This window comes from Leptosomus discolor, chromosome 19 (genome assembly GCF_034619465.1).
Source record: "Leptosomus discolor isolate bLepDis1 chromosome 19, bLepDis1.hap2, whole genome shotgun sequence".
Classification (NCBI taxonomy): domain Eukaryota; kingdom Metazoa; phylum Chordata; class Aves; order Leptosomiformes; family Leptosomidae; genus Leptosomus; species Leptosomus discolor.
In genome coordinates this window covers 13,125,438-13,145,953 of record NC_141409.1, presented here as the reverse complement: position 1 = coordinate 13,145,953, position 20,516 = coordinate 13,125,438, and the positions used below count along the sequence as shown (strand labels likewise).

General features: G+C 41.0%; 1 protein-coding gene across 1 annotated transcript in view; it reads right to left on the bottom strand.

The window, feature by feature from the left end:
- Nucleotides 1-20,516, bottom strand: part of NEK6 (NIMA related kinase 6) — a 64,941-nt gene that overhangs the window by 27,015 nt on the left and 17,410 nt on the right. The window contains exons 2-4 of the mRNA XM_086475575.1: nucleotides 13,288-13,416; nucleotides 4,844-4,984; nucleotides 4,138-4,200 (exon numbers count right to left, since the gene is read on the bottom strand). Coding sequence (XP_086331701.1) covers nucleotides 4,138-4,200; nucleotides 4,844-4,984; nucleotides 13,288-13,380 — 297 coding nt within the window. The 5' untranslated portion in view covers nucleotides 13,381-13,416. The remainder of the gene's footprint in view (nucleotides 1-4,137; nucleotides 4,201-4,843; nucleotides 4,985-13,287; nucleotides 13,417-20,516) is intronic.

The following is a 20,516-nucleotide window of genomic DNA, read 5'->3' as shown; positions in this document are numbered from 1 at the left end:
TTTATCACAAGCACAGCATAAAAAAAGTATCTTGAGTAAAGAGCAGAATAGTGTGAAACAACATTTTCTATTGTAAATTCACAAAATATTTAAAAGCAACGTCCTGAAAGGATCCTTTTTAAGCAATAACCGATTTTTTTTCCCATTAAATATAAACCAAAAAACCCGACTGTTGATTACAGTACTCCCTGAGATCTCTTTGACCCTTAGAAGAACAGAAGTAAATTAAAACTTTCATGGAGGAAAATAATGCACAAACTGCATTTATTTATTTAAACAGTTTATTTTTCTGATTATTTATGCTTGCACCATCACTAATTACTTTTTCATGTCAGTATAGCTTCTTCTTATAGTCACAACTGATATCTTCACTGAATTTTTCCTTCTATGTTTCTTAAAAAAAATTTGTACCTTCTCAAATTGTTACGCTTTACTCACGGGACTAAATCAAGAAACAGGCTGAATAGATTAAAATTTCTGGTTCAATATTTTATGTCTGAGTTTCTTAAAGCGGAAAACTGTAACTGCTTCGAAGATAATGTGGTATCTAGATCTCTCTAATCACTCTCTTTTGCGCGTTTTGCTTTAGATTATCTTTCTCTTGTGCTCTTAGAAATGCAGTAAATTTAGAAACTCCTAAAGTGAGCATTTCATCGACTAAACAGCTGTGACTGAACCTGCCTATTCCCGGGGTTACAAAGGCAAAAGAAACCCTGTTGTGATCCATCACACTAATCACCCCGCTCCGCGGGCGCAGCCGGGGCGAGGCTCTCCTTGGCGACGCCTCGACACCAGCACACATTAGCGCTAATGGGAGCCATGGGCAGGCATCGGGAGAAGAACATTCCCACAAGCCCGGGCCTTAAATAAATAAATACCAGAGCCCACCTTGGGCTGTCTTCTGTGCCGGAAAACACGGGAGACTGCCCACGACCTCCCAGAGGTGCGAACGAAGCAGCGAACCTTTGAACTCTGTTTTACCCAGAGCAGCCAGGCAGACCACTCCGGATAAGCCAAACGACCGTTCTCCACTCTTCCCTTTGTCAAACTTATTTTGAATAAACATATTGACTGAGGCTCCTTGATAACTATCATATATTCGTGGGGCATGAAAAGGGCTACCTGAATTTTCTTTTGTCAGAAGGAAAGTATATTCGTTCTCACAAGTCCTTAAATGCACAAAACGTTACAAACACTTTATCTTGGGTTAATGACATTTCCTAGTTCTTCAACGCATCCTAAAAGTACGACGGCAGCTAATGCCTGATGTGTATGCGCAGCAGCACTGCCAGCAAGAGGCATGCGGCAGGGCAAGCCGCCTCTAAATGAGCGAGTGTGGGTGCTGGCAGCCCAAATGCTGATTACAGCCGTATTACCGAGCTGCTTTACCTAAGCCTTTGAGCCAGAATTACACTGAAAGTAATATGCAATTTTGTCTGGCCTCTGTTAAATTTTGAATAATTGCAATTCATTCACAAATCACCAAACCCCCCCTTTGTTTCCATGGTCATACAGAAGTCTTTGATCAAAAAAGACAAAGTATTATTTTGACGGGGATGGACTACTGTAAGTCTATGCAATTCCTTCACAAATTCCTCAATGGTCTACATTAAAAATGAAGACAACAGAGAAAGAAAAGCTCTTACAGCAAGTTGCTGCAGTAATAGTGTATACATACTTCATACTAAACACTGGAACTTAAAAGTAGCAAGAAAGTTTTAAAAATATGAATATCCCCTGTTACATGGCCAAACACTAGACAATTACAGATGTGTACTTCACATCAACAGTGATGAAAAAAAGTTGAGCAAGATTTAAACAGACGCTGAAATACTGTGCTGAATCGGGTCTTTACACATTTTACACTTTCCAGACACAAGAACAACCATCTTAACTGATAAACTTGGGAAGTGAAACGTATTTTATCTTTTAATATAATGACATTGAAAATGCTGAAATTATTCCGAACAAGTCACTCATTTGAGAAAAATACACTTCTCTTGCTCTCCTGAAGCTCTGCACACATGACTCTAAAGGAAAGCAAAACGTGAAAAGCTCCCACCAGAACAAGAAACCCCTTGGAATTCCCTAACAAGCCGGGCCGGAGACCATGTGTACTCTGCACCAAAACCTCAAGTCTCACTTTTAAAAGTTTTTCCTGCTTCCAGGCACGGACTGTTCTGCCCCACGCTGCATAAATGGTAACATCTACTGCTCTCTCATCCCTGAGAAGGGCCCTGGGTCCTGCTCTGATGAAGCAGCTCTGAAGTTTTAAATACGCCTTTGCATGACTGTCCCAGCAACCCACGTACAGAGCTTCGGTCATTTCCACGAAGCCGTGAGAACAGGCAGCACGGGAGCGAGCAATCAGCGAAAGATGAGTTGCAGATACATTGATCTGATCAGTTACTCATCTTAGGGCACAGAGTGACGCGCAGTGGAGCTGCTGAGGCTGAGACACCAACCTTGCCCTGCCGCAGGGAACAGCCAGCCCTGCGCCGGGTTAGCGGCACGCCGACCAGAACAGCGTGGGCAGCTCCAAAGTTGGCGACTTCAACTCCGACTACTTTTTCCTTGTTATCTGCTGATCTTCTCAGAAGCTGAGCTACACATATCTTGGATAATTTCAATTGATTTTCTTGGCTCTGACTTGAAAAACAGTAGTCATTTGAAGGAACTGTACTATAGGCAATATTAAGAAACGTGTCCCCTTTGCACCTGTAACACAACAGGACTCAAACTGACTTAAGTTACTCAGACTTCAGATTCCTTGGACGGTGCTACACAACTGTCCAAGCTGGAAGATTTGCTGACGTTCAACAATAAATAATAATTAAACTACCAGCACAACATTTTGCATAATAAACAGCACATGATTATGTTTCTGTAGAGCGTCAGCAACTATTCCTGCTCCTCCCTTCACCCCCAGCTACATGAATCTACTAGAAAGACTCCTGGTCTTCTACAAGTACTGTGCAAAACGATCCAATTTCATCAACCCTGTTTAGCTGAGCGCATCGCATTTGCTCTCACAACTCCGCCGCCATGGTAACCCCAGTTTGTACCCGGCTGGTAGCGAGCTTCACTCAAGGAGGTAAGTGGTCGTCCCCCACAGGTGGGAGGGAGCTGACCTTCTGCAGTCACCTGTCACCATGCATGTTCTATTTGCAGTTTCCTCTGATTCTAATAAATCTGCATGTTCTGCTCTGAATAAACCCTGTGTGGGTTTGACATCTTCCACAACCAGAGTTCAGGACAAAACTGTTTAGATTACCTAGAACCCAAAAATATTCTTGTTTTGAATGTTAAAGCATATTCTCTTTTTGAATGTTAATGCTGGCATTATTTTTCTCCATGACTGTTAAGCAACTGGATCATGTTCACACAAACTGCTGTCTTCATGTTTATCCTGTATGTCATCACTACCGTCTAGTGGACTCAAGCTTTGTCTACAACTGTATGAATATAAATCGACAATTTAAATCGAAATTCCTGAAATCACATTTACAAAATGAATTATTTAATACTTTTAGAATTAAATTTGACTAGCTATTTTAGCCTTCTTAGCAACAATCTGTTGCATTTACTCAAAACAGATATTTAAAGCACAATGCATAAAGATTTTCTACCAATATTTTGAAATAAATTACAGAGACGGAAAAAAATCACGAGCTGGTTTTAATCACTTAAAACACACCCTCTGGTTTCAGAGCCTTTATCTGAACCACCATTTTTCATGTGTGATATGTATACACATACACGACAGGCATATGCAAAACTATTTTCCTGTTTAGCTAGTTCATTAATTAGTTCAAAGTGACAAAACTAATCAAAACACATAAAGGGCAGAATTTACATGCCTCTCTGAAAGAGTAGTACTTGTGTGGTTTTTATGACTGAAAGATTTTTAATAGATCCATTAGACTATAGGCAAAAAAAATAAAACTGAGCTTTAAGACAAAACTTCTGCATCATGCAGGCATTCTAGGTTGCCAAAGAAAGCACAGTCTGCCAAGATCATTCCGTTGCTATATAAGCTTCATTTGCCACAAAAGGCAAACAACTGTTGCCAGCCTGAAAACAATTTTTTTTTCTCTCAAAACAAAATCCAGAAGAAGTCGTTGTAAAAATTCTTACCTTCAAGAGGTCAATTTCTTTAATGCAATCTTGCCTAGCCTTGGCATCCATCATTTCAAAAATCTTCAGAGACAAAAAAACAGAAGATGAAAATGAAACAACAACAAAATTGTATTTTAACAAGAAACTAGTCTTTCCTCCCCCAATTTGAATACCCTCTACTGTAATTAGTATACACACAATCCCCAGATCAAAGCAAGATCAATGTTTTCTTTATTTTGAAACCACTAAAGGGCTTGCAATAGGGTAAAATTAATTTTAGAACCTGTAGGCAATATTCTAAGCAGCACAAAAAAAACCCATCTCATTTGTGAATTTGCTGTCGTGATTTTCAAAACACAGTTTAGTTACTATTAAATTCATGATAAATAAAAGAAAATGTTTACTTCTTTCTTTTAAATGGAGATATAGCTTCCACTGATTTCTCTGTATTAACAATAATATTGAGCACTAACGTTCATTCTGTAATAATCAGAGAGCAAGTCAGTAGAAACAAGAATAATAATAAGAAAGTGTTGGCTTTTTTAATGTAAAAATATCAAATCAGATCATCCAGTGCTCTCAAACCTTAAGCTCTCTTTTATCGCATTATTCCTGCTGACAAAAGAATACTGAAAGACACTCGACTCAAAGTAAGCTGTGTAGACACTTAAAAACATTCCCATTCTACTTGCTAAACAGTAAGACTCTGAACTTAAATGCTCACCTGAACTTTCTTTAATGCCACAGGTTTTCTGTCCAGAAGACAAGTTGCTTTGTAAACTTCACTGAATTGTCCTCGTCCAATCTTTTTCTCTATCTGAAAATCTGCCAACGTGCAGCGATACGGGTACGACGTTAAATGTCTCTGTTCAAGTCAAAAGACATTAAATAAGTTAACTGGAAAAAATGATGCAAAACCATGAACTTGCATTCCCAACCTGTCGTCTTCATGACCTAGCGGTTTCTATGACTAATCGTATTCAGGAGGATAAATTCCTCACAGGAAGGATTGCCCGCCAAGAAAGACAAGGAAGTTTGGTGTTGGCTTGGTGTACGACTTCAGCCACTACTGCACCGGAGCAGCTGCACTGTAAAAGCGCAGGATGCGGCCGCGAGCGCACACGTGTGACGGCAGAGACTTGCATAAAAATATTGACCAAAGCAAAGCATAAAACTAGTAACGGCTACCAGAACTGTACAGAGCAGAGTTAAGATCAGCAGATGTGTACATCCTCCTGCTGATGGTCAAGAATTTAATCTAGACTGATTAGTCTATGGATAATTTCGACCATAAATGCATTAATTCCTAGTAAATGTATTAGTAACATGGGCTGAATTAAATTACTTTTTAAAAAAGGAAATAAAGTCTTGCCCTCTGTGTAGGTAACTAATTAGTCCCAAACGACTGTCTCCCTAGTTACACACCCTCTCATCAACTTTGCCTGCGTGTGTCACCTGGGAGATGCTGGCGCCTACTCCTGAGCAGTCTCAGGTAAACACCCAGCTAGGCAGGTAGACACAGCGTAACGAGGATTACGTACTCCATGGACTAGGAATTGCTCTCTAGAGCCAATCTGGTCTCCTATGTAATTAACACGACTGCTAACAAACGTTTAAAAAAGAAATTATGAAAATTAATTACTTAAAGTTGCCATGCATGCCAAGTAGAGTATTTCTAAGCTTCAGCATCTTGAGCCGTTTCAGAGTTTCCACTGCAAACCACAGACAGACAAGTACACAACAGAAGGGGGGGCGCAGAGGGCTTCCTGGGGACACAGCCATCGTTTACAGCCGATCCTTCAGCAGCCAACGCCAGCACACGGGCGTGGGGTGAGGCCAGGAGGGCCGGGCACTTGAAGGAGATGGCTATTGCTGCCACTGCCATTTCTTCACACAGCCAGGTGGGGCTGGACGTAGGATTTCAAATGCAAGCAAAGCTTTCAGTCCAGCATCCTTTGCCAGCACTCATACAAGACAGGGTAAGGATTTCTTACAGTGTATATTTATTTTGATGAGTAAATAAATTTGGGCTTCTTTTCCTTGCAACAGAAATAAAAACAACTACTATTCAACAAACAATAAAAAGCATCAATCAGACATCAGAAAAGCTTCCAGATTTCAAGGTGTCTGTGCAACTCTGCGCTACAATCACAGTTATTTGACAGAGGTTTTGTAAATGAAGTTGTAAAATTTAACGTTTTCTTTAAAACTCACCAGTAAAGTCCCCCAAATAGTAACTTCTGGCCCACAAACTTCATCAATCAACCAGGACAAGCTATTTTGAAAACTGTCGCCTTTGCAGCATCTTTGTCACAACAAATGGAGGGGAAATCCCCACAATGAAAGCTTCTCTACTGCAGGTATACTCAAGAAAAATTTTCTTTTCCAAATGCTGATGATACAGGGATGCAGAAATAAATCACAAGCCAGACAGGGAAAAGACTATCAGGTCTTTTTGTTGTCATCTTCCCCCTCATGTCTCTGGCAGTGAAAGGCTGTTTGTTGCTGGAGCTTGCCCTGCACTTCCACACCACTGCCCCGCGTCAGCCGTTGAGACCTTACTGGGGATAAAGCTCTGCAGTTATGGAAAGCGAGGACTGCTGCTGAGCTGAAAAGCTTAGATGGTTATGAACTCCAGAGAAGACAAAAATGCAATACCGTAACATCCAGCCAATGCCTGCTGATTCAAGTAGGCACATAACTGGAAATTTAACTCCAGGCCATCATTATCATCAGCTTTCTCAGTTTAAGTTCCCTAAAAGAGCAAACCCTTCCTTTTCAGACGAAATGACACTTCGAGTAATTATTTCTGAAATGCCAAGGCCACAGGTAAGTTTTTTTCATCTATCACCATGAGCATTTAAATATTCTCATACTACAAGAAATGGTTTTAATTTCTCTAGGCTAAAAAAGACAACAAAATTTTAAATTCATGGACAATAACCTACACAAGTAAGAAGGCTGCATTAGAGTTTGCATTAGAATTTACAGAATACTCATCTCATTCCAGGGAGTGCTAAGGGAACACCAGTTTACACAAGTATCTGTTCAACCTGACTGAGAACCAACCAGGCACATCTCCGTTTCCCGACTTTTTTACATACGAGCTACTAAGAAAATGAATTGAGCCGTCCAGTCAAATCGCTTTATGCGGCCAAAACAAAGGTGTCCGTATATAAAATTACAAACCGCTTTTTCCTAATTAAAAACCAGAAAGACCCAAACCATTTCCTAAACCGGGAACATGTGCCTCCTGAGCCACACTCTTCTTGAATAGCAAGACAGCTTAAGCCAAAGCTTTTCTAACTTGCAGTTAACAGTCACAATAGAGGCAGCAGTTTTAATGAGATTTTACAAAGCAACTACCACAAAACTTTATTTTTAAGGAAGAAATCCTTGCTACAATCAAGGATGATATCCATTTGCCCTTCATAAATCATTAAATTCTGTGTTTAAATCAAGAGTGTTTAGTGTAAATTAAGATTTTAAGCATGTGCCAAGAAATAGCTAGCAACTTCTTCACTTGAAAATATAAATAAATGTTGGGCAAGTGACAGGGTGTATGTGTGTGTGTCCTAACCACCTTCACATGGTTAGCACATAAAGTCTGCTTGCCATGCTGGAGTTAATGCTGGGTGATGACTGGACACCTTAGCTGATATGTTCTGGCATCCTCCAGGACTACAGCTGCACATTTACATATGCAATGACCTAGATTTGCATTTGCTATCACAACCTATCAGACCTAATTAAAGTAACGGAGCTTTCACACAGGCTAGAAGATGTTTGACTGTGGTATAAACCAGAGAGCATGCCCAGGTTAGACCAAACCATACCAGAAAGCTCCCTATCGATTACAGCAGCCCCATTTCCCCATATGTCTGTTTAAAGTTAACCTTCTCTTACGTTTTACTGTACTTAAATGTAAGCAGGTAACTCTTCTAAATGCTGTTACAAGGGTATGTCTAGAATTCTTAAGAAATCTTATCTGCCTCCTCAGAATACCACCCCTATAGTCTGGCCTTGCATATCTTTCATTTATTTCATGACTTTTGCCAAGGGGAACTCCATTTTTTCAAGTCCTTCCACATTTAACCACTACAATTTTTCGTAAAGCTGTCAAAGAATCAATACCTATTCATTCCAATAAACCATGATCTTTATTTCTGCAAATCTCAAGGTTCTCTTACAGAGATATAAACTGCAAATAAAATTAGATACCACTACCATCTTCAAACCTGTTCACCAAACCCATATTTTCTCATTTTCAGGACAGATTCAGGCTCAGTGAAGGGTTCAGGTCTGAGTGAATACAGTAAAACCACACCACAAGGTAATGATGCAGCTTGAATTAAAAAAAAGAAGTGAAAAGAAAAGAGGGGAGAAAAACCAACCAGCCAACCAAAAAACTCCTCCAACACTATGAAAATAGGGCTGCTTGCACATTTCTGTTCCCGGGGCAGCTGTAGGAAGGGGACAGTCTGGGAAGAACTAGCTTTGAGACAAAGACTGTTCTCTTTATCCACACAATGAAGTCCCATTCTTCTACTACTACATTAAAACAAAAAAAAAAAAGCCAAAGATTAAAGTCAATTAATTCCTCATTTGAATAAAGAGGCTATTCATTTTTAAGAAGAAATGCAGAGATTATTCCAAGAACAAGCTATTCTGGACAACGTCTCTGGCATACATGTTCTTTCAGATGCAATCACTGTTGCAAGAGCAAAAATTTCAAAGCTGGCAGAAGTTTGCAATGACAGTCCTCGTCACAATACTTAAGGGAGACACTTGCCAGAACTTTCAGCCTCTAATTTTGAGGTGTTACAGGAGATTTTCTGCAAAACAGGATTAGTACGGGTTTGTAACACTAAAAAAAATAAAATAAAAACTTCATTTCTATTACCTTGTACACACTTGAACAGATATGCTGCAAGGATAAGAAGCTTAAAGAATAGTAAGAGTCTATACACCAGATTTTAAAGCAACCCAGGCAAATACAGAGGATGACAGTAGCAGAAGAGCTCCTTGGTGATAGGTTGTAGCTTCTACTTACGCTTCCACATTTTCGGGGATGTCTGCAGCAGCGCTAGCAGAGGCACCTGATCACAGGCAACTCCCTGAGCACGCACGGACACAAACGTGCCAAAACTTGCAACTGGAGATTTGACAGCTTCCTCCAAATCCTTCATACACTGCTATAACCACATGCAGGTAGGACAGCTACGTAACCTGAACACAGTTTTTGTATTTTTTTTTTTAAATGCACAGGTGTACAGCTCAAACTTTGTGTTTTGGGATAAGGAAGAAAAAAAAACCAACCTGTTCTGTAGAACGACTTTCAATCTCCAGAACAATTAATGTTTGGCCAATAAATTGACCTCTTTGTTATTTAAGAGCTGGGGAAAAACCTAAACAGTCCTGAAAAAACTGTCCCAGCAGCCTTTTCTGCAGCCTCTAACCTGGCGTTTCAGGCAAAGCAGAGTACTGAGAAAGCACAAACCTCAGCGCAATGCCAACATGCTGCAGAGCACTGCCTGTGTGACTGCTTCTCCCAGGGGCGTGGAAAAAAATAAGCCTGAATGAGCTGAAAAAAGGGGAATGTCCACTACCAATTGCAAAATATCTAAACCCAGAGTGCTAATGGTAATTTATAATAGTCAGTTGTTTTACTGCTGCCTGATTGACATGTGGAAAACTGGCACTAGCCATTAGTCTGCACAAACTGCTACAAGGTGACGAGAATTTTAGATTATTTGTAATCAACCTAAAAATTGTTAAAACTGGTTAACCAACAGTTAAAAAGTCTGACAGGACAATCTTTAGATGCCAATAAAAGCATCTTTCCAGTAGAGCCATGAAATGAAATATTCTTTAGAAGAGTAAAAACATACTCGCCCAATTAATTTTCTGAAATCTCATTAAAAAATTTAGCCCGACTAAGTCGTACACTTCTGACCTGAATTTTAATTATCTTTACACTGGATATAAGGTTTTTTCCTGATATTTGCAATGCATCATTAATTTTAAAGGCATGGTTTCCTTGCTTCTAAAGTGCATACTTCATCTGAATGACATTTACTGTAAACTAATTTCACCTTTAAAAGACATCTGCAATAGTAGACGGGGAAGCTTCAGCCCCTCCAGCTGAGCACGTGTACATTACAAGCAATGATTTACTATCAACATCAGTGTTTCAAACCTCTTTATGATACCCCAAATTATACACCCATCTCCATTCAATAATGCCCACCTGAAAAGAATTTTGCATACTTCGAGGTTGAAATTCCAGTTTGAATTTATGAGAACCCATTAGAACAGATTGATTAAAAAAAGAACTTCCAAGCTCACAAGAGATGAGGAAACTTTTAAAATATGGATTATCCTTCAAACAGGTAGTCAAGTAATTATTGAAGAACACATCAGGTTTCTCAATTTGCAGCTTCAAAACTAGACTATACTGTCATCATAAAATATCCTTAACCTGACCTGTTACCTAGAATTTAGAAGTTTGCTGAAGAACTTGGCTTGAATTTCAAAGTTTTAACATCCCTATCAGCAGATATTTGTACTAGCTCATGACAAGGAAAGAAAGAAATACCAGCTTGAAAACAGTAGACCAAGGTGATATGCACAAAGAAATTAATATTAACACAGAAATAATCTAAGCATTTCAGAAAATGGTAAATTGAAGAGTCTTTGCTGCCAGATGACCGGTTCAAGTCTACCTTCAATTTACAGACCAAAATGAAACTACCATGAACAGCTCTGCTGCTGTGTGAGTATATAAAGGGGTTGCTTAAAAGTGAATTACAGCTTCATACTTTTGCATCACTGATTTACTCCTAAATAACTTTTATTGCTTACTGCTCTAAACACTAAGTAATCTAGAGACTTAGATAACTGACACTTTCACTCTAGAACATTAGTAAAAATCGTTCTGCCTCTTGCTGATGAGCTTCACCAGGGTGATGCTGGGCAGGTCAGAGCGCCAGAAGCTAAAACTGATTTTATTGGGCCTTTTTCCATTTATATATCCACTTACTCCAAGAAACTTCTAAATACGAAGCATTACTCCGAAGTGTCATCTCATTACTAAACTATAGTAGTTAAAGACAGAAAGAAAAGTCTGATACACTTACTCATAGCTCTGTGCTAACCACTTATAAGACAGAAATAACACCTCTGTCAGAATGAAATAAAAAGCAACCTTTGGAAGCAGCGTAATTATAGGAAAAGTTTCTACTAGAGGAGCACACTGTAGCTCTCGTCTTTTTTAGGGCTGACACAGTAGCTTTGAATGAAAGGTCTGGAAGGAAGAGGGGGCCATTCCACACAAAAACCCCTCCTCATCCAAGACTCTTAAAGCTCAAGTTCTGGGTTTTTTCTGCTTAAGCTTTTATCCCTGCCATTCATGACATTTCATCTGAGACAAGTTTGGTGAATTTTTCCCTCCCAAACCTCTCTCTCTTCCACAAGCTATTACCCAGCACGTCTGCATTACTTCTATCTTCTGAAGAAAGAAATCATGTAATTTTGGATTCCTCTAGGTAATAGGTACCAGAAAATTGAAAGTGATATATAATTATGTTTCTGCAAAATGGAAAATCAGAAGTACGTAATGAGCAATCGAATCATGCCACCAATGTAAGGTAGGCTCTAAATAGTACAATTTTTGTTAATTTCTAAACTGAGTTTCCTGCGGAGATGCATTATTTTTCGTTTCTCTGGTAGACTATATTTGTCACTGAGCTTTTTTAAAATTTTACTTTAACAGCAAAAACAAAGAAGTCCTTCTGCAATCCTAATTCCAAACTAGATCATGCTCATAGCAGCTAATACACTGAGACCTCCATTAACACAACTTGGATATTGATGGAGTTGAGGGGAGGTTTCACTGAACAATGACCATATAGCAAGATAAGCCCACTCAGCATCAGCATAACAGCAGAACATAGATTATTAGCTACTAATTACACTTAACTATGTCATTACAAATTCTAACATGTGCTCCAAGATGCCACGAATGTATCTGCTGCACAGGAACACTTCCTAATCTTGTTCATGAAATAATTACAGGGGCTCTATCCTGCCAAATGAGGCAGTAATTAACCCTAATTGCTCAAAATGCAACTGGCTAATTCTAGGAGATTAATCAAGGGGATTCAATTATTATTAAATGACTTAATATGACAAATTGCTACATTAGGAGAGGGGGGCTTTGCTCCATACAACGTTCCTTTCCCAGCAGCGCTGCATAAGAGACAGTCATCGCTGCACGCTGCGTGTAGGCAACTCGCCGCTTCTGCAAACCCTACCCCGGGTGTTGACACAGCTCTCCTGTTGAAGGAACCTGGATCACCACTGGACTGCGTGTTTGGAATGACAGATTGACACCTACAACCCCCTCCCTACGGTAACGTTACACCACAGTTGCAATAGCCTTCTTTCTGACAGCTTTTCCACAGGTAAAATGTAATTGCTCTGATAAACAGACAAAGAGTCTAAAAAAAGGCAAGCAGCCAGACCTCACAAAATACAAGTTTCATGATTACAGTGAAGGTATTGGCACTGCTTTGAATGCAGGTCTAACCCCAGGGTTAACCCCAGGGTTAGCCCACTTCTGCAGGAAGGCAGGGAAGAGCGGGAGAGACGAGTCCCTACAGTGAAACTTGGTAATAGTACAGACAAATCCACTGGGGGTGAGCTTCCAGAGGCTCGCAGGAAATGAAGTCAGAGCGCCTACAGTTTCATGTCGTATTACCACTTGTATTTGGTAATTACCTCTTCAGCATTTATTATTAAACCATAAAAGGAGATAAAATACACTTATTCACTTAAACAACTGCTTTTCTTTGGCCGTTTCTTCAAAGAATCAAAGAGACAAGAAAGCCAACACAGTACATGTTTTTATAAGATTATTTTAAAATACTTGCTTCAAGCAAAATCCAAACGATTTCCTTTTTCCCTTATTATTATCATCAAAAAAAATGGATTCAGGAAACTCTGGCTGACTGGCAGGGTCCCAAACTAGATATACCCTAAAACTCCTATAACTGCACTATAAACGAGATGAAAAAACCAAAGGGCTAAATGCTCAGAAGTCTATAGATCTTTATAAAATGAAGGGAAGAAAACAGAGGGAGACAGATTAGAGACATGTGCGCTTACCTGAGGATCATGCTGGTACTCCTGCCCCGGCAGCTTGCAAAGAGGGTTGTTCTGGTCCCCTAGATGATGTGGATGGTTATGCTGCCCTTCCATGGTATCATACCAACCTCAACAAGCCTCACAGTTCTGCTGGAGTTAAAAGAAAGAGGAGAGAGAAGTCTCATCACTGTCCATCTGGCACTGACAGCAAGGAACTCTTTCTAGGGGTGTGCCTACATGTGGTTGTAAATCAAGACAGCAAGCACCGATTCCTCCCCTTTCTTCCCTCAGACTGACTCACACATTCAGTTCTCAAAGAAAGAAAACCCTGATCTACCACCAGCCCCCGCGCTCAGCTGGTCACCGACAGACCAGAACGCAGCCGCTGCCGCCTGCGAGCTGAAAGGACACAGCAACAGGTCAAAGCTACCCTTGCTCTCCCGAGATGACAAAACAAAAATGACAAAACCAGTACCACAAATACTACTAGTACCATTTCATAACAAGCAAAATAGCAGAAAATGGCTTTATTTGGTCAGTGGTATGTCATCTACAAGAGAGACTGCTTTTGTCAGCTGTAACAGCAGCTAGTGTTACTTCCCCTAGAACTACTGAACCTAGGCGATCCCCACTGGTACCAGGCACTGAGGAGACAATTCGAGAAAGGTAAGCTCGTTTCTGTTTGTAAAACAAAAGTGACAGAACATCCCACCAGACAGGTGTAGCTTTCTCTGGCAGAGACAACCTAAAAGTGTAGCTTTACCCACATTCTTTTTCTCCCCTGCCCCCAGTTACAAGTTTTCATGCAGGTTTGTAAGCCACAGGAAGCAGCAGCTAGAAATCATATTAGATTCAACAAGATTAAAGTATTATTCTAGGAATAAACAAACCGACACGCGAAAATTCCCTGAATGGCTTTGTTCCGGTTTTACCTGCAATAATTACTAAGCACAGTGAGCGAGTGGAACACAGTGCTCCTTGCTCCATGCCAGTTCTGCGGTCAGGCTCCAGCCCCGAGCAAAGCCAGTCCCCAGAACGCATTCACAGCATATACAGAACATGCACAATAAACACACTAACGTCCTCTCCCCACAAAGGAGAGCATGCAGGGGTTTGGGGCTTATTTAATGATGATGTTATTCATAGCTAGTTATTTGTTATCCTCACACACTCTAGGTATTGTCATTTAGAGACGCATTGTTGCTGTCCTTAGCAGTGAGGAGAAGCCTGATAGTGACAAGGGAAGATTTAGTGGCCAACATAAGCATTTGCAGAAACTTGTTTCAAGAGTTCTGGCAAGTATTCACTCAGGGAAAGAGCACAACCTGACCTCATTAGTGTATTAATAGTGCATGCCTGGCACTTGGGCAATGACTAACTCTTCATTTAAAATACAAAGGTATTTTAAATATTTGGGGGAGTGGGGGAGAAAATAGGATGGAGAAGAATTTCTGTAGCAAGTTGTGCTTGGTTCTTTTCACAGTTGTCAGTGAAACAGGCCTTTACCTCTGGCAGATCTTTCCCAACACCAGCTACTGTAACACAGCATACACAGTATCGGGGAGAAAGCAGAGAAAAGGCTCTTCTTGTTTCTTGAGCAAATCAACTTTCACTCTAACAAACGCTCACTAGGAAAGAGTTGTGAGAGCTGAAGTACTTGCTGCATCTACAGGCCAGCACACTGGTTGCTTTCAATAAAAACAGTTTTTTAAAGTCAGTACTGTGAAACTCCAGTGGGAGAGGGATAACCACTGTTAGTACGAAGAAGTTTGATTTTAAGATTCCTTCAGTATCAGGGATCTGTAGGTTTAGTAGCAACCAGGCAAATACTTAAAAAATAAAAATGTCTCAATATCAACAGTAAACTGTCCTATGAAATTTCTACCTTACATCACACAGCCACAACCATCTTAATTATTTTATTATTCATGATTTGAAGAAAGGCTGTTTACTTGAAGAGAACGCAACGCACGTTCCTTCTCTTCTAAGTCAACGAGCACAGAGAGAAGGCTGCTAGGGACTGCAGGCGCCCGACGCCTCCCTTCTTGCCACTTATCTCCAGAGGAATTCAGAAATCTCACATTTACAGCCTCAAGATAAAAGGCATGTCCAGGCAGTGTCATGTGAAGTATCTGCAGTCTAACACTGATCAAACATCCTATCTACCGCGTCCTGCCTTCAGAAAGGACTAATGCTCAAACAGAGAAAAGGGAGTTATTTCTGAATACAAGAACCAGTCATCTGACCATACACAAATCCGGGACATTCCTAGGAGAACCGTAACTTTCCAGCTGCCATAAGGGAACTCAGGGTACCATTATTTACCACAAGGGACTAGACAACAGGAAGGCAATTAACAGCTCAGAACAGCCTAGCTGCCATGAGTGTGTACAGGAATGCATTCGGTGGAGTGTTTGGGTTTGGCCACCGTTTGTTTAAAGCACTACAGCTGGAAGCAAAGGAAGAAGTAAGAACAAAATATCAGCTTTGAAAAGAGATACGGCACAGCTCACATGACACCAGCTCCGAGGCCGCTGACACCTACGGGACAGTGTGTCCTGCTGGAAGCTGTCAGCTCGGCTATTCTGGGCTATTGGCAAGCACACGGTATAGGTAGACTGGAAGGGGGATCCCCAGGAAGGGGCTTCACAGAGGGTCTTCAAAGAGCAGCCAAGAACACAAAGGCACTTTATTATCTCAAAAAAGGTACACAGATTGCACAGAATTGTAATTCTATGGAATTCTGTGGGGGGTTTGAGATTCTTTTAAAAAGTCTAACTACAGAACTCGTATTGCAATTACACTTCTAAATGTGACAATGCTGAGCAGAGAACACGACAGTGTCCAATACAACCGGTTTAAAACAGTGACTTTCACCCCCATTCCACACACTTGCACTTTCCTGAGGAAGCACATTCTGAGCTACATTTTACCAACCCTGAAGTTAAAGAAAAAAACCATAAACATGTAAGAAATCTTTAAATCCGTTCAGTTCACCCCTTAATCCATCACTCCATTCAGGCTACTCAGTCTGTGCATTGAGTAAATTATCTCACGGAATCCAACAGTTCCCGTGAAAGCTTTCCTTGTAATTAACAGCAGCATTTGAATAGGATGCAGCATACCAAAAGCTGTATCTTCATTCCTTTGGAAAGGAATGATCTTCTCAAGGTTACCTGAATGAGTTACAATCTCCCACAAATCTCTCTCAGGCTACAGTTGTTAGAATGGAAGTACCTCACGCTAAGAGAAGCTGTTTCTGCATACAGCATCACGTGAACGTTAACCATCCCGCACTAAAAAGGCTGAACTACATAATGTTTCAGCTTAGTTAAAGCATGCAATGCCTCATTAACTGACAGCAATATTAATAGGTAATGAATTTTCCTTTATCATTTTACTAAGTAGCAATCTCAAATGCAACTTAATCCACCAACCTCTAGAAGCAATCTACACCAAAGTTATGTCTCCCCACCTAATCCAGTCTTTGACCTACATAAGAAGTGGAAGAAAATAAATCTACGGTCCTGGTGTATTTTCGGTTGTAACTACTAACAACTGGACCAAGATCAACAAATTTACTTTACATGTCACTCCTTAGCAGCAACAGTATCACGGACACAAGACAGCATCAAAGAAACCAAAGAGGGAAGAAAAAGCTACCCAACACAAAACCAAGCAGTGACAATAACACTCCAGACTTGGTCTCATTTCCTTATTATCTCAAGGGGGGTATGGGGGCGAAGCAGTTGCAGACAAATAACTGAAGATTTTTTTTTATCTGTTTAAACAGCCAAAGACAATAGTAGGAAATAAACCACAAGGTTTTGGAATAAGCTCTCTTAACATTGGCACGTTTTTATTTTACATTGTTCTACCTCTGCACTTTTACTTCTTAAGTGACAGGCTTTTTTATTCCTGCTTCCAAATTTCCTACAAAGCTTTGCAGTGTCAAACATTTTCAGACTTGGTCTTGACCATGACAGTAAATTAAAACATTTTTAAATTGCATGAAGCATCACATGTCTTTCCAGAAAGTGGATAAAAGAACAGGATCATCATCCGCGAAAGGCACTACAAGAACAACCGAACAGATTTCTGGAATCACTAGGAATACTCAAGTATCTCATACACCCAAATCCTCAAAAATCCACATGCACAAAAGGAAGGACTGTATACTGTTCACAAAACACCTTGCAGAATTTTCCAGCTTTTGATTACAATAGGGTGGAAATCTGTCTTCAAAACCAAAGCATTTACCCCTGCCTCCAGAAAAGCAATTATCTGGTTTGGAAACTATGCCCTAAAAAAGAAAACAATTGATATCAACTGGGTTCCAGTCCTGGAGAGGGGAACAGGTAAGCAGAGCAGACAACCATGTTTGTGCCTACTGGTAAAGGAAGCGCAGGGAGGAAGATTCCACTGAAGCTCTGTTGATGCAGCATTACTTCCAGGATATTCAAGACAAGTCGTGTTATGGATGTATCACAATTGTTTTAATATTTGGGGTCAATTTTAACCAGCCAGACAAATTCCAAATTACTTGGCTTGGCTGCCAACTAACGTAGTAACTTTTACAACAGCAAAAGTGTTGGCAGTTCGGGTTACTTTCAAATACTGGGGTTTATGATCATTTGCATCAATCACCTTGTGTAGGTGCCATCCCTGTTTTAGAAGAACAGACACAGGCTCACTTCTCTCTGCACCGACCACAAAAGTAACTTTATCATACCAAAATCAGAGGAAACTCATGAAAACAGAATCCACTGATATTTCCAATTATTTAAGTATCAGTACTTAGCTGCATAGTAGGAATAAAGTGAGGTGCATGTTGTCTCAGTAAAGCTTTAACTTTCTAATACAAGACAGACATCACGACAGCATAGAGCCACGCACAAAAAATGGCAGCTCCCATAGAACTGAATGGTGCAGCATTGTTGGCCTGTACCTGATCCCCTGGGGCAACCAGTTTACGAAAACAATGGAAGGAAGTGAAAGATTTCCAATTAAATCAGAGGCCAACTTAAAATAAAAAAATGTTTGAAAAAATATACCTGAACTCAGTGCAGAGCTGCTTCACCTCTCCCAACAGATCTTAAGGTAGAAGCTGAGAAAATTTTGAAAACAATGCACTAAAAATACCCAAGGTACCAAAACCTTCCACCTCGTTGTCTTCAGGCTCATATCTCGATAGTTTTGCAGGCAATTCAGTTACCCTCCATGAATTCAGAATAACTTTAACACCGTAGTGGGGAACACTACCAAAGCCTAGACAGGAAGAGCAGCTTATTCCCTCAAACTACAACTTAATATAGGTTTGGCTGTCACCATGCCCTCCACTCCACAGGGGAATAATGCAAAAAGGAAAAACACACAACGTTATGTCCAGCTATGCCAAAACACCTAAAAAAGAAAAGGCTCCATCCACATCGAAACGTGACTTGGCATCATAGTCTTCAAGCACCCTGCCACTTACTGCCACCCTTCTGCAGCGCAGCTATTACTGCACACAGTTGCACTATTCACAGGTAACCTGGGGTTTTCCCAAAGCAAGGGAAAATAAAAACCCCTTCGTGCAGTCAGCTCCCCTAGCACATCCCAGGTGGCAATTCCTCTTTGGGAACTTACGACCCATCCTGCCCATCCGATGCCTGAATCAGTAGAAAGCAAAACAAAACACAAAACCCCAGCAAATCCCGTGGTACCTTGCAGGTACCTGAACAGGTGGGATTCTCAGAGCAGAACAGCCCAGGGCACTTGCTAGCAAAGGCCAAGATCATTAGTTACGAGACACTCATTAAGGAGCAGAGCCTCATCAGCATCTTCAGCCTCGCACACCCTACTGCCCCAGGTGCAGCTCCTCTCTACACAGGCTTGGTGAAGCAGCTGTGACCAGTCTAATCAGGTACCACCATGTGTCTCTGGATGCCTCAAACTCAACTACAGGCCAAATCATTTGCTCCCAGATGTAAAATCAACATGACAGGACCGTGCACCTCGGAAGTAGACAGCAAAGCAGCAGTTTGAATGCTCAGTGTTACAACCATTTTCCGTACCAACACTCTTCACCTTCCTGCAAGACACACCAGCTGCTTCCACGTGCCCAGCGTTCAGCTCTGCTGCTGCCCACAACACTGGAGGAGCCAAACCCAAACAGGCCAGCCACTGCTAAACCGATCCGCAATGGTCAGGGATGCAGCAAGGGGTGGCCATGCACAGAGCAGCTCGTTCCACAATACATATTGCAGACTTCACAGCAAACAGCTTTGCAAATGTAGTACGAGCCACAGCAACTCCAGCTTCCCGTAGTACTGCCAGAGTATTCTGCAGAAGAAACTACAAGGTTTTCCACTTTTGCACCACTTCCTACTGTAAAAGCGACACGACTCCATCTCGAGGAGTCTCAGCATTGCTGGCTGTGAAGTAGGGGCAGCTGTGCCCTTCCTGGAAATGTTACAGGGCTTTTTGTACCTCTGACCTGCTCCAATGCCCTCAAAGTATCATGTGAGATATAGATAGATATAGATATGCACTTTTCCACTCAGTTACTGTATCCCTCTCAGATCCTCTCCCTACGCAGGGATTTGGGGGGTGGGGGCAGTTTGGGTACCTTGTGTAAAACAAAACAAAAAGGCAAGGCTTGCACAGCTCCAGAAATTCTCGAGTTGTTTAAACACAGTCAAGTATATTACTTAAACTACCGCACAAACTTCCATCTTTTAACACATACAAAGAATTGAGATTAACGGTGCACGTCAAGCAGCTGCTCGGCGAGCTGCCGGTACCCGCAGCGGCTGGAGCCCAGGCTCTCCCACCTCCCCCGAGCCATCAGCACGCCGCGCGCTGCAGACTCCCCGAGGACTGGAGCAACGCAAACTATTTTACAAAATAAACACAGCCACATCGGTAACACTTTCTTCCTCTCTACTGCCCAATAATATTCTGCCTCTTCCTTGTTCATAAAATAAATCTGTCAGGATACTATACGAGATTGCCTATATATGTAAATGATGATCTTGGCTTATGATTACATTATGGCTGTGGTTCAGGGTACGTGCTATGGGGAAGGCAGCCCGATCCTAGGAGAGTATTATTTTCGAGTGACTTTTATTGTCCATTATCTTACACCATTTCTGTCACAGCTATGATGTCTGGTAGGAATAGTTCACAACAGAAATATCTTTGTCGTTAGTATTCTCATTGCAATTTAGTCAGATCAACCTTTAAATCTCATCCATCATACTGAAGAG